General features: G+C 38.2%; 1 protein-coding gene across 1 annotated transcript in view; it reads left to right on the top strand.

Annotated features, from left to right (window-relative positions):
- Positions 1–810: 810 nt before the first annotated feature.
- The window catches only part of nnt (nicotinamide nucleotide transhydrogenase), a 61,595-nt gene continuing 40,468 nt past the window's right edge, over positions 811–21,937 (top strand). The window contains exons 1-10 of the mRNA XM_088356154.1: positions 811–936; positions 3,597–3,804; positions 11,531–11,760; positions 12,139–12,356; positions 14,375–14,462; positions 15,218–15,306; positions 15,380–15,567; positions 17,290–17,423; positions 17,491–17,682; positions 20,770–20,923. Coding sequence (XP_088212280.1) covers positions 3,648–3,804; positions 11,531–11,760; positions 12,139–12,356; positions 14,375–14,462; positions 15,218–15,306; positions 15,380–15,567; positions 17,290–17,423; positions 17,491–17,682; positions 20,770–20,923 — 1,450 coding nt within the window. The 5' untranslated portion in view covers positions 811–936; positions 3,597–3,647. The remainder of the gene's footprint in view (positions 937–3,596; positions 3,805–11,530; positions 11,761–12,138; positions 12,357–14,374; positions 14,463–15,217; positions 15,307–15,379; positions 15,568–17,289; positions 17,424–17,490; positions 17,683–20,769; positions 20,924–21,937) is intronic.

Raw genomic sequence — 21,937 nt, forward strand, 5'->3', positions numbered from 1 at the left:
CTCATGTTGAGCTTTTTGAGTTTTTCCTTGCCCTCATGTATGTTCTAGATATGAGGATCGTAATAATAGTCTGTGGTTTGCAATCATCTGTGGTCTGTGCAGCCCTTTGAGAGTCCTTGTGATTAAGGGCTATACAAATAAACATGATTTGACTTGACTATAAAGATATTTAAATTCAATTTAAAAATACCAATTGTTTGACTAAAAATTGAATTTTAAAATAAATCGTAAAATCAATCTTTTAAAAAAAAAACACAACTCTGATGAGGATAAATAACCCATTAATACAATTTGAATCACGCATACTTTAACCATGGATGGGTTTAAACGGTACAACATTGCCCCTAAGTGGAAGCACGGTAAAATGTACCATCAGATTTACATTTTGATACACGATTGTTATTTCAAATCAGTTTCAATTGTCGTGAAAACATATTTATTTTTCTGCTTGAGAATACTCAATTATTATTATTACCATGTGCAAGGGGTAATACGGGTGGTTTGATTCTCGTTTGTCAAATCATAAATAGAGTATGATGCGTTTAATGAAAAAAAAACATATATGTGTAATAATGTTTAACCTGTCAACTATTACATTTAAATAGCTTTTCCAAAAATAAATACAAATCAATATAAAACGGGTGTCGGGACATTTGAGTTAAAATTTATCAGTCAGAAATAGATATGATGAGGTTTATGGAAAAAAACTATACAAGTATCACGATGTCTTATCTGTCAACTATTACGTTGTAATAGCTTTTATAAAAATAAATAGAAATTTAAAAAATCGAGCGTCGACATGTTTAATTTACAGCTCATCTGTCCTTTAAAACCCCCTAATAATAATCCGGCCATTTCTGCCGACATCTTCCGGGTCGACTCACAGTTCGGCCGTGCTGCACACATTCATAAAAAAGACACCGGACCCCTTCAAAGGTCAGTGTAATTTAATGACGTCAATCTAAACTCTTTTAAGTCTTCCCCACGTGCATTTACATCCTCGCGCACCGAAATCCGTACGCCTTCGTGCTATGAGCTCATAGTTTGAATGGGATCATACGAGCGTGGCAGATGTGCATTTGTCAGTGGTTAGCATGCTAACCCCCGTAAGCTAGCACCCCATCAATGCCGGGTGGAAAGGACACCATATTGATTAAAACACATAAAAATGAATGAATATCGTTTTAAATGGTGTGACGTGATTTTTCCTTACCCCTCGTTAAACTTGTGTATTTGAACTCTGCAGGTCATGTGAAGGACACTGTCAATGTGGCATGGAAGTCATTGATTGAAAGGAATGCATTTATAGTGAAAATTGGCACCCATCTTTTCATTTTTTTCCTCTGCGAAGAGAAAAGAAATGCATTTTGCTTCCATTCCGAAGACGAGCAATCTGAAAAGTCTGGCAGGCGTTTTGGTGACGTGGTAGAATTCATCTTGTTTTGTAAGCACGCCGAAAATGATTACATCGCTTCGCAGTGTCCACCCCCTCCCGTTTATCCTTAAAATAAATCTAATATTTACATTTATCAAGTTGAATGGCTGCAATAAACGATAAAACATAGACACTTGTTCAATGATCCCACTAAGTGTTAGAATAAATCCAGTTCTGATGGTATAATACATTTTTTTCTCCTTTTAAAGGGACAGTGCGTAATTTCGAGACCGTCCTAGTGGTACAATTCAATGAAAGTCAAGTCATTTTTATTTGTATAGCCCTTAATCTCTCAAAGTCTCTAAGGGCTGCACAGGTTATTGCACAGACTATTATTTCAGACTATTATTACACCATCCCCTGATCTGGAAACATGAGGGCAAGGAAAAACTCAAAAACCTCAACATGAGGAAAATGAAGAAACCTTGAGAAGGGACAGCAAACACAGATTTTTATCTATGAAATATCACACCAATGGTCTTTTTTTCTCAGCGAATTATTTTTTTGTGTGCATGGTAGAATCCCTACCTTAGTTGCCGCCATGTTTGTCTTGCTGCTGCACAGGTTTTGTTTCGCTTTAGACAACAGTGTCATCTAGGGGTCAAATATAACACTAGGGTTTTAAATGAGTTAGTGGTGTCCTTTTTTAAAACATTGCAGTTTTATTTTTGTTGTTTGCTTTCCCTTGAAAATATTTAGTTGTGTGTTCTTTTAATATTACGATTATTAGATCTGTTGTGTTATAACATTTTAAATACATATTGCCTTTACTATGACTAGGATTTTTATAAATAATGAAAAATAAAGACTATTATTCTATAAAATTCTAAAACAATATTTTTAATAGTAAATATTGAAATAACAACATATAAAGGCAACTTCACGAATATTTGCTGCAACAGTTAATAAAAATCTGGGCATTAAACTTGTATATTGCAAACATTAACTGCAAAAATGAAAACAAAGAACTAGAAAAAAACATGATCATTTTGCTCATTTAAATTGATCAGTTGTCTTCAATTTCTATTTTTGCAATGTAACGGTTTCATATTTTTTATCATATACAATTTTAAATAAATTGTATTAAATATTGTTTTTATTTTATGACTCTACGTTGAGATGTTTTGTAATTAATGAGCAAAATATATAATTATGACTATAAAAATAATATTGTAATCCTGAAAACAACAAATGGCTTAAATCACACTGAACTAAATTATTTGCCAGTCTAGCTATACATAGTTGTGAAATGTTGATTTTTTTTTTTATATCACTTTCTTGCAGGTTTTTTTTAATGTATTTTTTTAAAATACTTCCTATACAACAATTTTATTTTATTTTATTTTTTCAGATTCCAAGTAAATTTAATTAGAAAATTTAACCATTGTATTTATGATATATTTGAACATTTTCTAAATACGCAAAATAGATTATGCTAACAAATTAAAATACCAACCATTTTTATAACAACAAATTATAAATCACAATACAAAATGATCCCAAAATACAAAAATGGGAAACCATTGAAGCGCTGCAGCAATTGAAGGTACAAGAAACGGTCTAAAAAAGTTATATTTTTAGTTTTTGTTAAACAGCATATTAAGTTTTATCAATGCATGATTGCCGTATTTTCTAAACTCTGAAAACAACTGCGACAGTAAATATTTATGTTTAGGTACATGTGTAATTTAATATTTTTAGTTTCTTTTAGTATATGGCTATTTTAAAGCAGTTTTAGGGAGTCGTTTGTATGCAATGTAGGCTTATGCAAGTATATACTGTGCTTGAAGTCGTTTTGTTGTTGTTGTTCATTTTATTTTTTGATAATAAAATTGGGTGTAATTATATATATATATATATATATATATATATATATATATATATAGTATGGTATCATGTATGTGTTTTTTGACGACCCCTGCTTTTAACTGTGCAATCATTTCATTAAATACATTTTAAAGGTGGACATTTTTCTTGATCATTCGGGTTGCATGGTGGGTCCTCAGGTCAGACCAGTTGAGTTTTTCCTTGCCCTCATGAGACTTCCTGTGATTAAGGGCTATACAAATAAACATGACTTGGCCTGACTTGTCTTGAGAACCAGTGAAATAAAGGATTCAAACAAAAAAAAATTGTTAAAAAAAGTATTCTCCTTGTGCAGGAGGAGCGCCGTCTTACCTGCTTAGCTCCTGCTGCTGTGTGCGCGTGCACAATGGCAAGCCTCCTACGAGTCATCGCAGCCGGCTGCTCGACCCCCGTCCTCGGCGGCGCCTCGTCCTGCTTGAAACTGTCCACTGTCCCCACCGTCAAAACAACTTGCATAAGGTTTTTCAGGACCAGTCACGGCCTCGGAAGATGTGCCAGTCCAGGTAAAGGCCATTACGGTCCAGCCATCCATCTTCTGCACCTTTTATCCTCACTAGGGTTGCGGGGAGGACATACAGTTGTCATGCTCATTAGTTAGTTGTATTACTGGACTATAAGATGCAACTAAACCCCTTGATTGGCCAGTAATGTGGTCGACGCGTTATTGAACGTGATGTCGTGTTGCCTTCCCTGGCAGAACAAACAGGTAGTAGAAGATAGCAGTGGATGGGCCGTTGAGTGTAAACAATCTTCAATAATGACAACAGAAGAATATAACCACAACTTTTTACAATAGTGATTTATTGGTGTGCATTGGGTTGTGCCAACCAGCAAGGTTCTGGACCAGATATGGAATTTTATCGTATCTGTTTTGATGAAAAAAGAAGACGGCGATGTTGTCGTGCTTTTTGGCATTCAATTACAGTGTATATCTTTCAATACAGATGTTAACTTTTCCAATTGTGTCGTTCTGTTATGTTTCTCATAGCTCCTACGAACCTAGAGACGTGTACATACCCTGAAGTGGGTTGCACGACTATCTCTTTTCTCCATTCTCTGACAATAGTTTCTGGCACCGGGAGTAAGGATCGTGCGACAACGAGATAAAATCACAAATTCTTTTTTTCGTATATCGGCTGTATCACTGGTGGGCTAGTGGTTAGGTTTTGGCACTCTCACGACCGTGACCCGGGTTTGATTCCCGTTGCATACAATGTTTTGCGTCACCGACATTTTTGGACTTATCCATCATTGGCGCAGTACACTGTATATCGTACGTGTATAAAATGCCCAACGGTGTAGAGGTAAGATCGGGCCTAAAAAAGCCAGCCCGAAACAGCCCGTGCCCGACCAATTAAACACCATTTTTCACATTTTATTCGTAAGGAGGAAGGGGGATTTTGTCTCTAAAAACAATCCCCCACCAGCGCGCCTGCCTCCTGTGCTTGACATTGCCCCAAGCACAAAAAAGTTGCGAGAGAGAAGCCCAGGCTCCCCTGTAATGATATACAGTTTATGCCTGAACCTGGCCCGAAGTTCAGGACTAGGCCCCAGATCTTACCTCTACATCGTTTATACACTAATAAATACGGAAGGTCTTAATGTAGTGTTCTCAATGTCGTGTTAATTACATGTGCCTTGTAGTTTAGTGCGCCTTTTATATACAGTATGAAAAATAAGTAAAGTCAAGTCATGTTTTTTGTATAGCCCTTAATCACAAGGAGTCTCAAAGGGCTGCACATACCACAGATGATTGCAAACCACAGACTATTATTACACCATCCCCTGATCTAAAACCTACATGAGGGCAAATATTACACAGATATTGGCAACATAAAATATAGGTTATTCATATGCTATAATATAGAAGTGTGTTTTAAGATTAGATTCAAACATTTCCACTGAGGTTGCAGATCGAATCTCAGGAGAAAGGGCATTCCACAGCACCGGGGCCCGAATGGAGAACTCTCTCGAACCTGCGGATCTCTTCTTGGCTCTTGGGATCACTAGTAGACCAGCATTTTCAGAGCGAAGATAAGAAAACACTACATTTGGGCGCATGCTTTATAATCCGGTTAACCTGAAATTTTGTAGTTAAATTAATTTCAATAGGAAATCAGATTAGTTTCAGGAGCGAGCAGCAGCAAGTCAACTGCAGGAGAGAGAGTGGGAAAGGTGAGAGGAGAGAGAGTGGGAAAGGTGAGATGGCACAACATTCATTTGGACAGGTAACTTAAAATTAGTTTTACCTGGTTATATCAGTATCAGAAATTATTTTCCCCCCATTTTATTAACACTCCACTTATTGAAACATGAATATTTTGTTTGTTTGTTTGTTTGTACATGATTCAATTGTTTGTTTGTTTGTACATGATTCAAATTGAATCTTTTCTTCCGGCGCCGTCACGAATGGCAGCCACTCCAGCAGCTCCCGTGTTATTTTCGATTGTTCTCGATTGTTCTCAGCTCAGGGATGCTGCTGGAAATGTGAATTTCCCTTCGGGGATGAACAAAGTATCTATCTATCTATCTATCTATCTATCTATCTATCTATCTATTAGGGACTCAATGAAAAAGTATATAGTGATCTTTTAATGGGCCTGTATGTAAATCAAATTATTGCTCGAGGGCATCTTTTGGGCCCACCATTTGTGTTCAGTTGCTTTAAAATAATTGACATGGCTTATTTGAAAAAAAGAGAAAAGTTGTCAAGGTCTAAAAGTCATTGCCAAAAAAAATGAACACATTGTTTTGTTGTTGTTTATATGCTTTACACTTTAAAACAGTCCATAAATGCAACAAAAAAAAGTAATGTAAATGCCCATAAAAATAGGAAAAATGAATAGCAGTGTTTTCTTATGCGACTGTGACAATACAGAAATGTCAGAGTCAATTATTTTGGGCTAAAAAGGAAACTTAACACCCTTAAAAGTATTTTAGTACCATTTTTTCACCACAATAAGGCGCTCAGATTGTCTTTGAATTTTTCGGTCCGCCCTTTCTGTCATGTGAAGTGGAGGACGAAGACCAGGTCAGTGGCTTTAGGTTTAAGCGTCCGGGAGGTCACCTGTTTGAGCCTTGGCCGAGTGAACGCTTAAAACATTTTTGGGTGAAATCGCATGTTTTGTTAAGATAGTCCACATTTCCGACTAAATGCGACATGTAATTTCCTGTTCCTTTTATGCCTTCTCCTGTGGTGATCGCCACATGTTACCCACAAGCAAAGGAGGACGTGATTTCACACGCAATGCCTTGTTTGCCAAGGCTATCATTGGTGCTAACAATTTTAATGTTATTGCTATAGTCTTGGTGCCTTCCTTTTATTAAACGGGTTCGTTTTTCCATCCCAAACAGGATTACGATGGCGCGGAAACTTCCAGCAGATTATAATGAAAAGAATGTATTGTCAATGCTTGGGCTATCGTGTCTGCCGGGACTTTCGTTCCATTCTTTGGAAAGTGAGTCTGAAAGTGAAAGTGAACCTTTTAATGGAGATTTAGTAAAGCTGTCCTGGTTAGAAAGAGAGGATGAGTATAATGATGGTTATGTTATGGATTCGCAGTTTACGGATCCCTTAACCGCATGGGTCGTCAGGGCACCAATAAGGATGCAACTCTGGACAGCCTTTTCCACTGTTAACGGTCCCTTGCACTTTCTTGGGTCATGGTAAAGTTGGCACCAGTCCATTCCTTAATGTTGTCGGCCTGGTTCTTTTTCAGTCTTCCTCTCCTCCCCCCTTGGACTGTGCCCTGGAGAATTATCTTGTTAGTCCTGATGATCTTGTGACGTGACAATACCACTGAAGTTTCCGTATTTCGTAGGGTCCAATGTGTACTCTGATAGTGTTGCGCAGCGTTTTGCTTGACGCATGAGGTCGCTTGATCCCTGGAAGTTTCTTGTAGCATCTCAACTCCATGCTATGTTCTTGTCCCTCTTGACGGGTTGAAGTCTGACAAGTGTGACTGTGATTTGCGCTGTTTTCTGGTTCTGACCCCTCTTTTAATATGACCGCTCCAAGATATTCAAATTTGGTGAGAGGTTCTAGCGTTCTGTGGTTGATGGTGATGTTTACAATGATATCTTGGGGACGGTTGGCCATTAACTTTGTTTTTTTCTGTGCTGATTTCCATCCCATACAGACTCCCCCACATGAAACGGCACAGGTTTCCATGGTTACCAGTAGCAGGAGAAGCCTCCTGATCTAACTGCGCGTATATCAAACACACAAACTAACACCACACATTCTTTCTTCATATTTGCAGAAGCATTAAGTACATTAAAAATACAATTAACACAAACGTTTTTATGTTTATCATAACCATTTTCTTCTAAGAATACCTTAGCAGTAGCTCAACATTAGTTTAGCTTTAACATTAGGTTATCATTGATAGCACCTGTTCATCCTTGCAAGGAGTAAACATATTAAACTAACACAAAGTAGCCCTACGCAAAACGTTAGTGTTAAACTGTTTTCGCACCAGCTCTTTTTAAAAAACTTTTTTTTTATCCATGTGTTTTACTTTTAAAATCTTAAATAAACCATAACAAAACTCAGTTTAGCTACTGTTTTTTTTTTTAAATCCGCACACTTGAATGCTTGTCTGTGTTGTTGTAATGCAGCCACAAGCAGAGGGCACCCACGCCTTATCTTGCAGTGCGCCTTGTGGTATGTTATATACAGAGATAAAACCAGCTCTGTAGACCACGGTGCTCCCCATGGTTGGGAAAATATAATATTAGGTTTTATGTTCTGTGTCAGTCTAGTCGGTGAAAATTGGAACATTTTAAAGTCCATCTTTTATGTTTAGTATGTTTGTTTCTCATTTGTGTAGTGTTAATAATAATAAATTGCTTGGATTATTTTATTTTGTAAAATTCCAGTCAAAGTATATCAAGTGCCCTCTTGCAAATGTTTTTCATCCCTAATAGAAAACATTTGGGCACCCTTAATTAAATGATAGTATTACTATTGTACCATAAAATTAATCAATGTTTCTTTAATGTGTTTGGATCAGATTTTAGATTCAAAATATACTATATAATTATGCATTTTATACATTGTTGATTTCTTGTACATGGTTGGGCACTTGCAAAACATGAGTTATGGTTCCCACACTGTACCTGGGAGCTTTTCCACCTGAAGCTGATGTCTTAATTCTGATCATGCTTTTGATGCGGCAAGTAACGGACTTAGTTAATCTTTAACACTTTCCAAGGACAATTTTCTAAGTGTTTGATTGTTAGTTTTTATGATTACATACACTAGTTAGCGTTTGATCAATTGTAGACACTTTCATTATGTGTTAAAAGATTTCGGTCCCATCAGCTTTGGGGCTGCCGTGTCCATGTGTTTATTCCCGGCTGGCCTTGCATTGTCGCTATGGCCACCGCTGTTGTAAGGATTTCCCAATTTGCCTGCTTGCCAGGCATAGCGGCTGCCTTCTACTGGTCATTTTAGTTGGGGCTGGTGTCCCTTCCCAGTCCCTCCCTGTGGTCAGCATTAGGGCGCATGTGTCTGTGGGGGGCAACGTGCGTGCGTTGCGCTGCTACATTGTCGCAATGGCAAATTTTTGTTCGTCCGGTTGCCTTTTGTTTGTTATGATTGCTTGTCTGGAGATTGTTTGTTTGGTCTGATTGGCGCTTGTCCTGCTGTATTGTGGGGACTGGTGCCAGTATTATGCCGCCTGTGGTCTCCCCTGCCTTCATGGGTGCACTGCCATTCTACCAGGGCCATTGCCACTTCCTGGGCCGCCCTGAAGGGGGTGTCCTTCCATTTGTGCTCCTGCCTTTTGGATGTCGCCCTTTTTGGGGGGGGGGGGTTCCTTGTGACAACGCTGTTATTAGTCTTTTCCAAGCTTGAAACACCGCCTCAGGCGGTTGGTAGGGACAAAATAGAGCGGAAGTTACAAATTTTACTACAGTTCTATGAGTTTGTACGACCACTAAAGAATCTTGTCACTATATGACTATAGTGCACCTGTTTTGAGACTAGAATTTATAGACATTCCTAATGAGACTGGTGCGATGTAGTGACTAATTTTTGGTTAGCATTTTTCGAACTGTATACGCAAAGATGAAATTCCGTGCTTGAAGCACCAACTCTGGCAGTCGTACGGGACTTATAGAACCATAGTCACATTCGTAATGTTCATTTTATCTTGCTGTGTTGTAACAAATAGTCTTGTAGTTATTGCTAGTTTCTGAACCCCCTAAATTAGTCAGGTTGAGAGCAAACTAATCTGCTCACTGATAAATGTGTCCCTAAACTTTATAGATTGGTATGGGCGAAGAAAATCTCATTATTTTGGGAGAAAAATACCAAGGCATGGTCAGTTTGTCTAAAAGTCTTTATCTGTTCTCCAATTTTTTTTAACATGTAATATATGTTTGTAGATATGTATTATGTGTAAATGTTTCTGAATGCCCTGCTTTGTTTGGAGGGAAAACATGTAGTGTTAAAGCCATCCCCTTTTTTTTGCTTTCGTAGAGGTTAGGTCGGCACTGCAGGAGGAAGGGCAGCTTTTGTTTATGTCCAGATGAAAAGGCACTGTGGGGAAAGTGACGCAGTGGAATTTTCCATAGGAATAAGTGCAGCATGGCTTCTCGATGAAGCCCTAACTTATGATTTTTATAATTTTAAAATATTGTAAATTAGTCCTGTGAATGTTGTAATTTTCTTAAAGTGGAGGGCACTCTAAGAATATATACTGTACAATCTTATGTTGTATGGGCGTTTTTTGTTTTTGTTTTGTATTTTTCAAAACGAGGCCTTTTTTCTTTGTAGAAAAACAAATAAAAAACCATCATTCATGTTTGAACCAATTTTGTGGGCAGCAATTTTGAGAATTTAGTTAAGTGAACACAGTTGCTTGGGCTTCTGCTAATAACCAGTCAAGGTTCTGCTTTACAAAGAAGGTAAATTTTGATTGGTCATTAGATTAAGCCTGAGCATTTATAATGTCATCTTTTATTCGACAGCATCCTCACAATTAATAAAACGTATGTTTTATTTTTCAAACAAATTTTCCGCACAAATGAAATGCAGTAAAAATTCTGTGTGGTGGCCACAAAAATTTGAATCCAAATTATAATTGTCTTCGTTGTCATTGATGTCAAGGATGTGAAAACTTGTGAGCAATGAGTTCAGACATAGCACTCTAGGGTAGAGATCTGGAATAAAGACCAAAAAGAGAAAAATAAGATCTAGGACCGTCAGTATAAATGGGCAAAAAATATTAAAAAGTAGTGACTTGCCTTAGCTATAATAGTTATAAAAGTAGTGCATCCTAACATTAGCACAATAAAAAGTAGTACAATTACATTAAGCTGCAACAAAAACATCTTCATGACCATAGGTAGCTGGTTCAATTCCTGTATTTTAACACATACACAGGGCGCACCGCACAATAGCATGCACCGATATCTGAGTTTAGTTGTTTTTTTATGTATTGGTTACAAAGTAAAACACACGGATAAAAACTTGTTGTTCGTTTTTCAGCTTCCTCCACTTGCGTACCATCAATTCATTAATCTTCAATTCTCTTGCGGCTGCTTGGGTTCCATGTTCTTCTGCGTAGAACAGAAATCAAAACGCCATAGCGGACGAAAACATGAAAAGCTTTTAATGGAGGCAAAGTGAGATTTTGAGTTTAATTCATGTTTAGGGGGACAACAGCCTCTGGTAGTGCAACAACTTTCAAATTGTTAGATATGCCACGGCGTTAGCATCCTTGAGTATTACAGCTAACATTGGACGCTTGTGTGTGACTTCTCGCGTCCTTTTCAGCAAAAGGAGGATAATTGTCGCGTTCACACAGGAGATGCAAAGAAGTTGCAGGAGATAGCATATAAGTCTTATTTATTTGGAAATGTTAACAATCTCACAAAAATATCGTATTTCACCAGAAAATCAGAATTGTGCATTCACTTCTGCAGCGTGAACCTAACCTAATATACACGCCCACTCCTCACATATTAGCGGTGACGCCCACACTCCCCACATTGCTTTATTGTGTCCTAAGCTTTACATCACACACTAGGCGCACTGCACTATAGGGCGCGCTGCACCATTTGAAGCAAATCGGAGACTTCTATGTGCGCCTTATGGTCATAAAAAGTCCTTGTTTTAAGACATTTGCTGAAGAGATTCAGGTTGACTTCCACTTTAAGAGATAAATGAGTACCGACTGTCTAATATAAAATAAAATGTGTTTTCTTGCCTCTCTGCAGGGATTCCATACAAGCAGCTCACAGTTGGTGTCCCAAAAGAAATTTTCCAAAACGAGCGGCGCGTGGCACTGTCTCCAGCCGGCGTCCAGGCGCTTATCAAACAAGGCTTCAATGTGGTCGTCGAGACCGGTGCCGGAGAGTCCTCGAAGTTCCAAGACGAGCAGTATTCCCAGGCTGGCGCCGCAATTAAAGATCAGAAAGCTGTATTTGCGTCAGATGTTTTGGTCAAGGTGAGCAAACTCCGTCACTCGCTCACACATTGGTACGTTCCAATTATTTTCCGAGATGTATTACCTGATTACTACAATCTCTGTGTCCTTTTAAATTTTACCCGCCATTGTTTTGACTTCCTATTGTCATCTGGTGAGGTCACAGCTCTAGGTGTTATGAGGTCAAACTGACATCTTTTGAGAATTAATTTCTCAAGATCCATGACACCTGGAATACTTTGGAACATAGCTGCATGATTGTGGGGAGGATTACTATACATTCTGTGCCCAATTGAAGAAAAACATGCTCTTTTGTAATCCCTTTAAGCTCAAAAATTGATTGTAATATTTACAATTTACTCTAAAAAAGCTCTTTTCCTTTAAACTATTTTCTTTCAGGTCCGAGCTCCCGTTTTCAACCCAGACCTGGGCATACATGAAGTGGAGCTGATGAAGGATGCGGCCACTTTAATCAGCTTCATCTACCCAGCTCAGAACCCCGAACTGATGGAGATGCTCTCTCAAAAGAAAGCCACCGTTCTGGCGATGGACCAGGTGCCAAGAGTCACCATCGCCCAGGGTTATGACGCCCTCAGCTCCATGGCTAACATTGCAGGGTAGGTTCATGATAATAATTTTGTTTTTATTTGCGCTGATATTAAAATGTCATAAATCCGAAACCGTCGTAACATATCACAGTGTTAAAGGGTTAGGTCAAAAAAATTACTAAATTTGGTTCAGGAATGGACTAATCAACTACTTAAGAATAATTACATTAATTTTCCTGACAAACAGCTCGCATAAATTGGTGTTTGTTTGTTTTTTGTTTTGTTTTTTTGTTTTTTTTTGTCCCTTAATTGGAATCTTTGGTAGAAAGCAACCTTACTAAAATAAAATTCAATATGTTTGCTTTGAATCATCTCTTTTTAAAACAACTTTAAATAAATTAGTTCTGAGTTTCCTGAAATGGGTTTCTGTTCCGACAAAGTTGTGTCTTCACGATGTCACCAGTCACTGAAATACGTCATGCCACATATCAATGAAAGTTTACTCTTGGGATTCAAGATATGATGACCATTTCAAAATATAGTCATCAAGACAAGATACCTTAAGACTATAAAACTGGCACTGCTCAAATACAATGTCTCCTAGGAGTCAGCTCATGATAAGATTACCTGCAAATATGGTGTGGTTACATGCACGTAAGTCTAGTAAAATCTAGCCTTGTAAAAAAATTTACTCCAAAACACACAATAATGCTAACAGATTTAAAAAAAAAACTCAATTCCTTTATTGTTGACGAGCTTCGTTGTATTTGTCTGTTTTGCTTCACAACTCCCCTTTAAAACGATCCTTTACTGGTGACAATCTATGAGGGCCTGTTTTGGAAAAACGTTACAAAAATATGGCATCAAAAATCTTTGGCCAATAATGACACATTAAAATGTGGATTGACACATTGGTTAGCCAATGAATTCCCAACGTAAAGATGTACACATTTAAGCTGTGTATTCAAATCACAGCCGAAGGTAAACGTGCGCAAAGCCAATCTTGATTCATTTTTATGCTCCACTATTATGCGCAAGTGTCCACAATCATGGATTGACTTGAACAAAGAGAAGTCAAATATTTCCAACTCTTTTACAATGTCCAAAAATTGGCCAAAGTAAAATACACGAAAACAAGATTTAAGGGCTGTGAACTGGTCTTCTCCAAACGGCCTCTGTTGGAAACGCCCAGACCTACCATTAGAAAACTGTGTAAAACAGGATGTGTAGTTTTTTCAGATTGAGATCAAATTTGACAAGGTACTATGTAAGGCTTCAAGCCATTGTCTCACCTGTTTTTCAGCTAAAATGCCCATGCTAGATTCTTTTGCGGAAATTTGATTGCAAAAAAAAAATTCAGGCGAGAACAAAAACCTTTTTCTGTGTATTTCAACTCTGATTACTCAATGTTAGTAGCACTTGGAGTGATTATTTCAGTTTGGGAAGAATCTTCAGAGATCAAATCCGTCCATATTCTCTAAACAGTTAAAGAACAGCGTTCAATTTACTTTGGATATGTCTTGACTTGGGATTTTATAGGAATGGTAAGGGGTTAAAAAAAAAGAAAAAAAGCCCCACAAACATAAAAAAACAACACTTCCCGAAAGATCAGTCCAATATATCCGCTGAAATTGTTTTGCTTGGAAAGTTCTTTAAAATTAGCTTGATTTTTACAATGTGATCTCTCTCCAATTTTTTTATTTTGTTGGAAATACATTTTTTTACTAAAAATGGTAAATAAAATCAAAATTGGATCATACAAAGCAACCCCCTTAAACGGGGTTATTTAAAGTTTCTCAGAACAATTTTTTGGGGGGAGGTTGAAAAGAATTTGCCATTTTTTTCCTAAAAACGTGACTACACAAAAACAACATAGTATAACTTGTTTAAAAGGAAATAATTCATGTTGTAAAGAAATATAGATCTTAAGAATGTGTGATTTAGCGTGAAACAACCGTTAAGGTTGAATCAAACTGATTTAAGTTGCGGATCAGTTCATATTGTACCCAATTTTGGTTATTGTGTAACATATATTTTTAGACACTGTTGGTCAACCAATTTGAATGCATTTTACTACCCTTTTCTAGGTACAAGGCTGTTGTGTTGGCAGCCAATAACTTTGGGCGATTTTTCACTGGACAAATCACAGCAGCTGGGAAAGTGCCGCCCGCCAAGGTGATTTTTAATCATTGATTTTCAAGGAGATTCTACTCTGTAGAGATAATGAATTACAAAATTGCTTTGGGAAACATAAGAAATTAAGCTTTTGTGTTTTAGACAAAATTCCTGCATTAAAAGTGGACATTTCTGAAAACTTTATTTTCAGGGTTCGTTTCGGTGCTTGAAATCCTTAAATGCTTAATTTTTAATGTTGTGTTTTCAAGAATAGGGGTATTTCTACTTACGAATGTCTCTACATACCAAAGTTTCAGGTTAGGAAGTACCTAAACAGGAAAATATTCCCTCTACTTACTAAGATTCCCTCTAGTTACGAAATCGAAAAACAGTAACGTACGCTAGCGCTTCAAATCTGCCTGGCAACTAGTGTGCATGCGTGCTCCTAGTATGTTCTTCAAGTCACGTCACAGTTCAGAGTTCACAGATGAGGAGGTAGAGGGTTTCGTGGACAATAACTGGGAAGAGTCAAGTCATGTTAATTAGCCCTTAATCACAAAGAGTTTCAAAGGGCTGATGACTCACCCATCATTCCATCAGCCCAAGTTAGACATTTGAGCAAAATTCTGCGAAGTCTCAGAATTTGTGTAAATGGATCACCCGGAAAAAGTGTTGACGAGACTGCTATCGCTATGTCTGCCTCGCGCATTTCCGACATATCGTAAAAAGCTGGCAAAATCAGACGTCATTTGATCAGTTTTTCAATTGACACAAGGCAAAATGGTGTATGAAGCCTGAATCTTGTATGCAATTAGGTACTGATCATCGGGGGCGGGGTGGCTGGACTAGCAGCCGCTGGTAGCGCCAGAGCCATGGGAGCCATTGTTCGAGGCTTTGACACCAGGTTTGTTTCTGTTTGGATATATTTCTCAAACAAGCATCCCAAAAATAATTATAATCATTTTCTCTCTTTGCAGGGCCGATGCTTTGGACCAGTTCAAATCTTTGGGTGCCGAGCCGCTGGAAGTGGATTTTAAGGAATCTGGGGAGGGCCAAGGAGGCTATGCAAAAGTCATGTCAAAGGAGTTCATTGAGGCTGAGATGAAGTTATTTGCCAAGCAGTGTCAGGAGGTGGACATTATCATCAGCACCGCGCTCATTCCCGGTATGTACACAAAGTGTTGCACTTGGTCTTGGTTCTATTTTGGCAATCCTTCTTTTATTTTGACCATGCACACTCAAAAACACTTTGGTTTAAACAGAGCAATGTACTACGAAAATAACAAAATATAGTCTCTTCTTTGGTATACATGAACAATTCAGTTTTTTGGGCTGGATATTTAAACAAAATTTTTATATACACAGACGCTCCCCTACTTACGAAAAATGGTACATACTAACATTTTTTCCAGGATGTCGAAAAATATACAGACATTGCTGTAAGTTAGCTTTTGTATTGTGTGCACCTTTTCTGAGTACATGACAGTACCGTAGTGCTTCTTTCCGCCGCTACTAGTGTGTGGCGCTGTGAGAGCTCACCCAGAAGAGGAAATCCGCTTCCTCTTCCTAGTTCGTGTGTAAACATATCACGTATACTGTACTGTATCTCATGCGCGCTAAGAACTTCGACAATTCTATTGTTCTATATCTCGTGCATCCATTCAATATGGTTGGTGTAAAGTTTAAAGAAGAGGCGAGCCGTTTATTTTGAAATGAAAGTGGAATAAGAAAGCTTGATGCGGTTGAGAAAATGGTGGGATCGCTTTTTTTCGTCCACTTTTGACCACAGAGGGGGAAATCGCCTAACCCTTGAAGCCCATCTTCCAAAAGTAAGTTAAACGTAACTTTATCTTTATAGAGTATATTATTTTATGAAATCTTTATTTTTTTTAGTACAAACCAACACAAACATACTTGTACAAACCATAAACATACAAAATATAGCACTGAAGCAACTTACTAACAAATTTAACCTACAAACGATCGTCTCGTTCGTCAGTAGGGCAGCGTCTGTAGATATAAATAACATTGATTTATTCATTTATTTTTATTTTTTTTTGTCACTCAATATGATAAATATTTATTTTCATGATGTTTTTTAGATTGTTATACACATTGCAAATCTTTGGGGTTTAAAGTGTGTATTATTTAAAGCTTCCAAGTGTTAAAAAAATAAGATACGTGTAGGTGGAGAAATTTGCATTTACTTTACTTTAGGTGTTTGTCATCTTACTGTTACGGGTCCCAAAAAACTTTGCAAAAGGCTGGTCAAAAACTGAGACGACAAATAGTGCAGATGATCACTTTGAGTCTCCCTACTATGTAGTCTTCATTGTGCTTTTTAGCACTTGTATTCAATTGCACGGCACAACAACATGATTTGTGGTTTAAAGACAAAGAACAATAAAGGGTGGTGCAAAAAAAAACAATTTTGGAGGGCTCTAAGCAAAATAATGACTACAATGTTATCTAATCAATTGCCCTTGTTGTTTGGGTTGTTTTACTGATATGACCCTATTTTTAGGTTATTAACATTAGCACTGTTTTAGTTGGACAAATTACCAGCTTTAAAAGGTTTAAAAAACAATTTTTAGGATGTGAATTTTACATAGAACAACATTCTTCCATTTTGTTTTGCCAAAACACGTCTACATTTTTGAGGTTAATTTCAAAAAACCCACCCAACTTTCAGGGATGTCTGTACAAACCTATCTGGAATGCTGAGTCATATCAACCCAAGGACCGTATCGGGCTATTCCTGACCCAAATTGTCGTTTTTTTTCTTCACCCTATTTTTTTGAATGACAAATTAACCTTACAACTCGTATGATCATGATGTGACCTCAACTGTAAAGCAAACTCATCGGTTCCTTTCCTCACGTGACAGGGAAGCAGGCCCCTATTCTCATAACCAAGCCGATGATAGAAAGCATGAAGGATGGATCCGTGGTGGTGGACCTTGCAGCTGAAGCTGGAGGCAACATCGAGACCACCGTGCCCGGGGAGCTGTCTGTTTACAATGTGCGAGTTATTTCCTCATTACAAAATACACAGAAAATCCTAATCCTTTTTTTTTTCTTTCCCGCAGGGCGTGACCCATATTGGGTTCACAGACCTGCCCAGTCGCTTGCCTACGCAATCAAGCACACTTTATTCCAACAACATCACAAAGCTGGTGCGCGCCATCAGTCCCGACAAGGAAAACTTTTATCTTGACGTGAAGGATGTTTTTGACTTTGGTACCATGGATCACGTCATCAGAGGCTCTGTTGTCATGCAGGTATGAGCGTAATCAGCAAAATCCCAACGAGTACTTTCTTGATTGGTATGTGTTAAGTTTAAAGTTTTAATAGACTCAAAATAAGAAGAGAATGCATCAATGGATTTTGAACTTCTAGGAGGACAGGGAAAGAAACCTTCAGATAAGAACATGAGGCCCACCGACCTGAGCCCTTCATTAAATTTAATTCCCCAGGTTACAAAAGCAGAAATCAAAAAGCGGCAACATGATTGGCCGATAGTGACAATGATGTAATAAAATAACGAACAACAGTGCGCAATAATAGTGAAAATATTGAACAGGCATCCTATGAAATCTCCTTTGGAGGTGTCTAATATCAAAAACTGAATAAACTTATCATAAGGACAACATCAAACAATCTTTTCGAAAACGTTCATTGGAAAATATTACCTGTTTACGGCCATTCTACCCTGAGAACGCCCAATCACGGGAGGGTAAGTAGGGTGTGGCCTGGTTATAGTTCAGATGGGAGATTGCCTGGGAAGACCAGGTGCTGTAGATAGACCATTCGGCGCACGCTTTGCTGCAACAGCACTGACTATACCCCCGTTACAGTCAGTGAAAATGAATTTCCCTAAGTTGACCAAATAAATTGAATTATAAAATTACTTTCTTTGGATAATGTTTCAGTAGTATTTTTAGGCTGAAACGGATGCATTTTGTTTCTAAGAATTTCAAAATATTTATGAACATATAAAGCTACACACATTCAACCAATGGCATTTTTAATGGGCACTACATTTTATAGCAAAATTTGTTAATTTAAATGTCAATGTTTTGTATTAGAATTATTTCATTGACATTTATAACAACGAAGTGAACATTGTTTACATCGCGTATAGTCATGGCACTCCAGGATAAACATGTAATAAAGACTTAAACAGGGAAAAGAATAATAAAAATGTCAGGATACATAGGCATACATTTTTACAAGTTCATGCATGGAGACTGTCAAGTGCAATTCTATTGCTTTGAATTTTAAATTTTGTATCAATTAATGCATTATATTTAGGGGGAAACTGTTCTTTTGACATTTTTCATTTAGTTAATGCCATTTATTGTTAATGTCACAAGAATATCAAAACACCCTGTCCTATCCTCTTATGGCCACTAGATGTCACCCTTACAACATGTTAAGATGTAATAACGCCGATACAAACCTTGTTTGGGTGGTTGGATCACTTAATCACTATGGTCGTAGGGGCACCATTTCCTGTGGTGTCTTGGGCAAATACAGCCTAGTGGCGCCCATTCCTCTCCAAGCCAACATATTTTTCCACCTGGTCTCGAACCAGAAGTATGGGTTTTTGTGACTTGTATTTTTAAAAACATTTTCTTCTTTAAAACACATTACATTATCATACCTTAGCTTTAAACACGTTTGCCTCACATTTAATCTTCGGTTTCATTCCACTGCACCTAAATGTTAGTGTTGTATTCACTATCAATGAATCCAGGTAGGCTACTTGGAAACATGAGTTTTCTGCTTTAGTTTGGCTTGAAGTTATTTTAGCTGGAGTTATTGCTATTCAAAATTTTGCTAAAACCATTTTGTAGATGCATGTCATGTGTTTTACATAAAAGCCCCCCCAAAAAAACATTCATGATGACTGTATGCTCGCTCTACTAATCAAATATCAAAAGCAAATTTGGGAAGCAAAATTGAGCGATAACTGGAACCAAGACATTAAGATCACGTGCGTTTGAAAGCACTTTAATAAGATTATTTTTGTTTACTGAACCACTTCCTTTGTACCATGTCTTCTGATGACAATTGTTATCCTCGTCAATTTCCAAATGCCCATATTTGATCACATGAGATTGTGTACCCAATGTTGCGGCCTCCAGGAAGTGTAAGTTACAGACTTTGAGCTGATGCCTGACCTCCGCTTCATTACCAGTCACGGCAGAACTGATGCATATCTCATCTTATCTTTCCTTTTTCCAAGCACCCTTTGTCATCCATCCTCATCATACTGTTAAGGAAGCTTTATGTGCTGTAATCAGTTTCGGGCTAGGGTCAAATTCTTTGTTTCCACTGAACAAATCATCTGTACTAGATTTTATTTGTCTGCTGAACTTGTTGCTCATCATACAGATGAGACATTAAAACCAGATATTACTGTATTTTCCAGACTATAAGGCGCACCTTAAAACCCAAATTTGGACAGAAGTTCTAAAGTGCACATTACAACACAGAATATGGTGGATGAGATTGGTAATGCAAACGGTAATTATAAGTAAACGTTATCAAATGAGGTCTCACGGTATACGGTGACACTTTTAGTGCATTGATTGTGCTCATCAAGAACATGGCCGACCAAAACATTGTATGCAGCGAGAATCGAGCCAGAGTAGTGCGGGGAGAGCGCAGACACTTTACTACTAGACCATAAGTGGTGAAATGTGACAAGACATTCGATTTAATGTCATTAGCACACTATTTCTACTCGCAGTGCAAGTAAACCTGGTTTGCATAGTGCATTCTTCTAGGTTCAACAGTCTCTCCCCTTCTTCACTAACAAATGTAAGAGAATGGTGAAAACGGAACGTTTTTCAACAAAATAAAAGTTCTTTTATGTACGTATGAATATTAAACCAAAACATTATTGACACACTGGTGAAAAAGTGAAGATGCTAACAAACCTATTAGAATTAACTGTGCAAATCTGTTTCTGACAGCGTGAGTAGAAATAGTGTGGTAATGTGATCAGATGTAATGCTTTTTGACATTTCATTCGTATCACTGGTGGTCTAGTGGTAAGGTGTCAGCGCTCTCATTGTCACTATTTGGGTTCAATTCCTGTTGCATACGTTTTGCGATTTGAATAAACACGTTAGCTCTTACTCTCGTCTCAATTTTATGCGCCTTATGTTTGAAAGTATATGACGAAAGGCTATTTTTTGGGGTGTGCCCTTTATCAGGCGGAAAATTTGATACGGCATATTTTGACCATTTCGTATTTTTCGGCTAATGTTGCATGTTTAACGTCATTCGGCCTTAACGATATCTAAGCAATAATTCTCAACCCTGTTGTTTGTTTTTTTTCCCTTATGTCCTCCCAGAATGGAAAAGTCCTCTTTCCAGCACCTAAACCCAACAACATGCCTACCTTCGCTCCTCCGAAGTCCAAAAGTGTCAAGGAGCTGGAAGCTGAGAAGTCATCTCAGATCTCGCCCTTCAGGGCGACGCTCACTTCCGCAAGCGCGTACACTGGAGGTCAGTCGACTGGATGCTTCATTTAAATGCGAGGGGAAACCAGAGGTCTCCCTCATGGACCTAATTTTGCCTTAATTGTCCTCATTGGACTCGCGGGTCAGCTTTAGGGAGGTCAGGGTCTGCCGCGAGGTGGAGGTTAATCGTTCGTCCTTTCAGGTCAGCGCCGGAATGCACGCGGGAGGTGCCGAGTGCGGCAGCCAGATTAAAGCGAGCGCTCGCACGCTTGCACCCTAAAAAAAGGGCACCCCCTTAGTGTCAGGAAATGCGCTATATAAAAGTGGTGTCGCGCTGAAGCGATTGTTTGAAGTGAGCCGGCTGCCAGGGCTCCCCGCGGCGTGACGCAAGCTACTGAGCGAGCGCTCCACATGCACCTCATTTCGGATCACACGTCACAGACTGCCACATTGTTAGGTGCTTCTCGCCAGTTGGCGCTTTTTGCTCATTAGAGCGCTTGTGTAATTGACTCCATTTAGAACAATAAACTTCTGTGCTGGGGGTCATACAAATTCTCACATTCAAACAGGAAATGAGGAAAAGATGCGTATGCCATCGTGGGAAATCTAGCAGGATTGGTCTGAAACTCGGCAACCTTAGAGGTAAAAAAATGGATCCAACAGCATGGTTGATTATCAATTTAGAGAACAGTTATAGGTGGGGTGCGTCATCTGAGGTGTCCTCATAAAGTTGAAAGTAGACTATTTTCTCAATTAAGTCGTAGTTAACAATGCCCAACAAAGTTCAAAGAGCTTTTACAGTGGGACCTCGGTTATCGCGGTTAACGGGGACGAAAACCTCCCGCGGCAAGGTAAAATCCGCGAAGTAGCGGCGCACCTTAAAACAAAAAAATATATATATATATTTTTAAATTATTTTATTTTATTATTATTTTTTAGACCCGCAAAGCTCTGAACACGGAACCACGAAGTAGCGACGCCCCTTCAAAAATGCTTTAAAAAAAAAAAAAAAAAAAAATCTAAGTTGTATTATATTATTATTATTATTTTTTAGGCCCGC

This window comes from Urocampus carinirostris, chromosome 16 (assembly GCF_059441175.1).
Source record: "Urocampus carinirostris isolate Australia breed hairy pipefish chromosome 16, RoL_Ucar_1.0, whole genome shotgun sequence".
NCBI lineage: Eukaryota > Metazoa > Chordata > Actinopteri > Syngnathiformes > Syngnathidae > Urocampus > Urocampus carinirostris.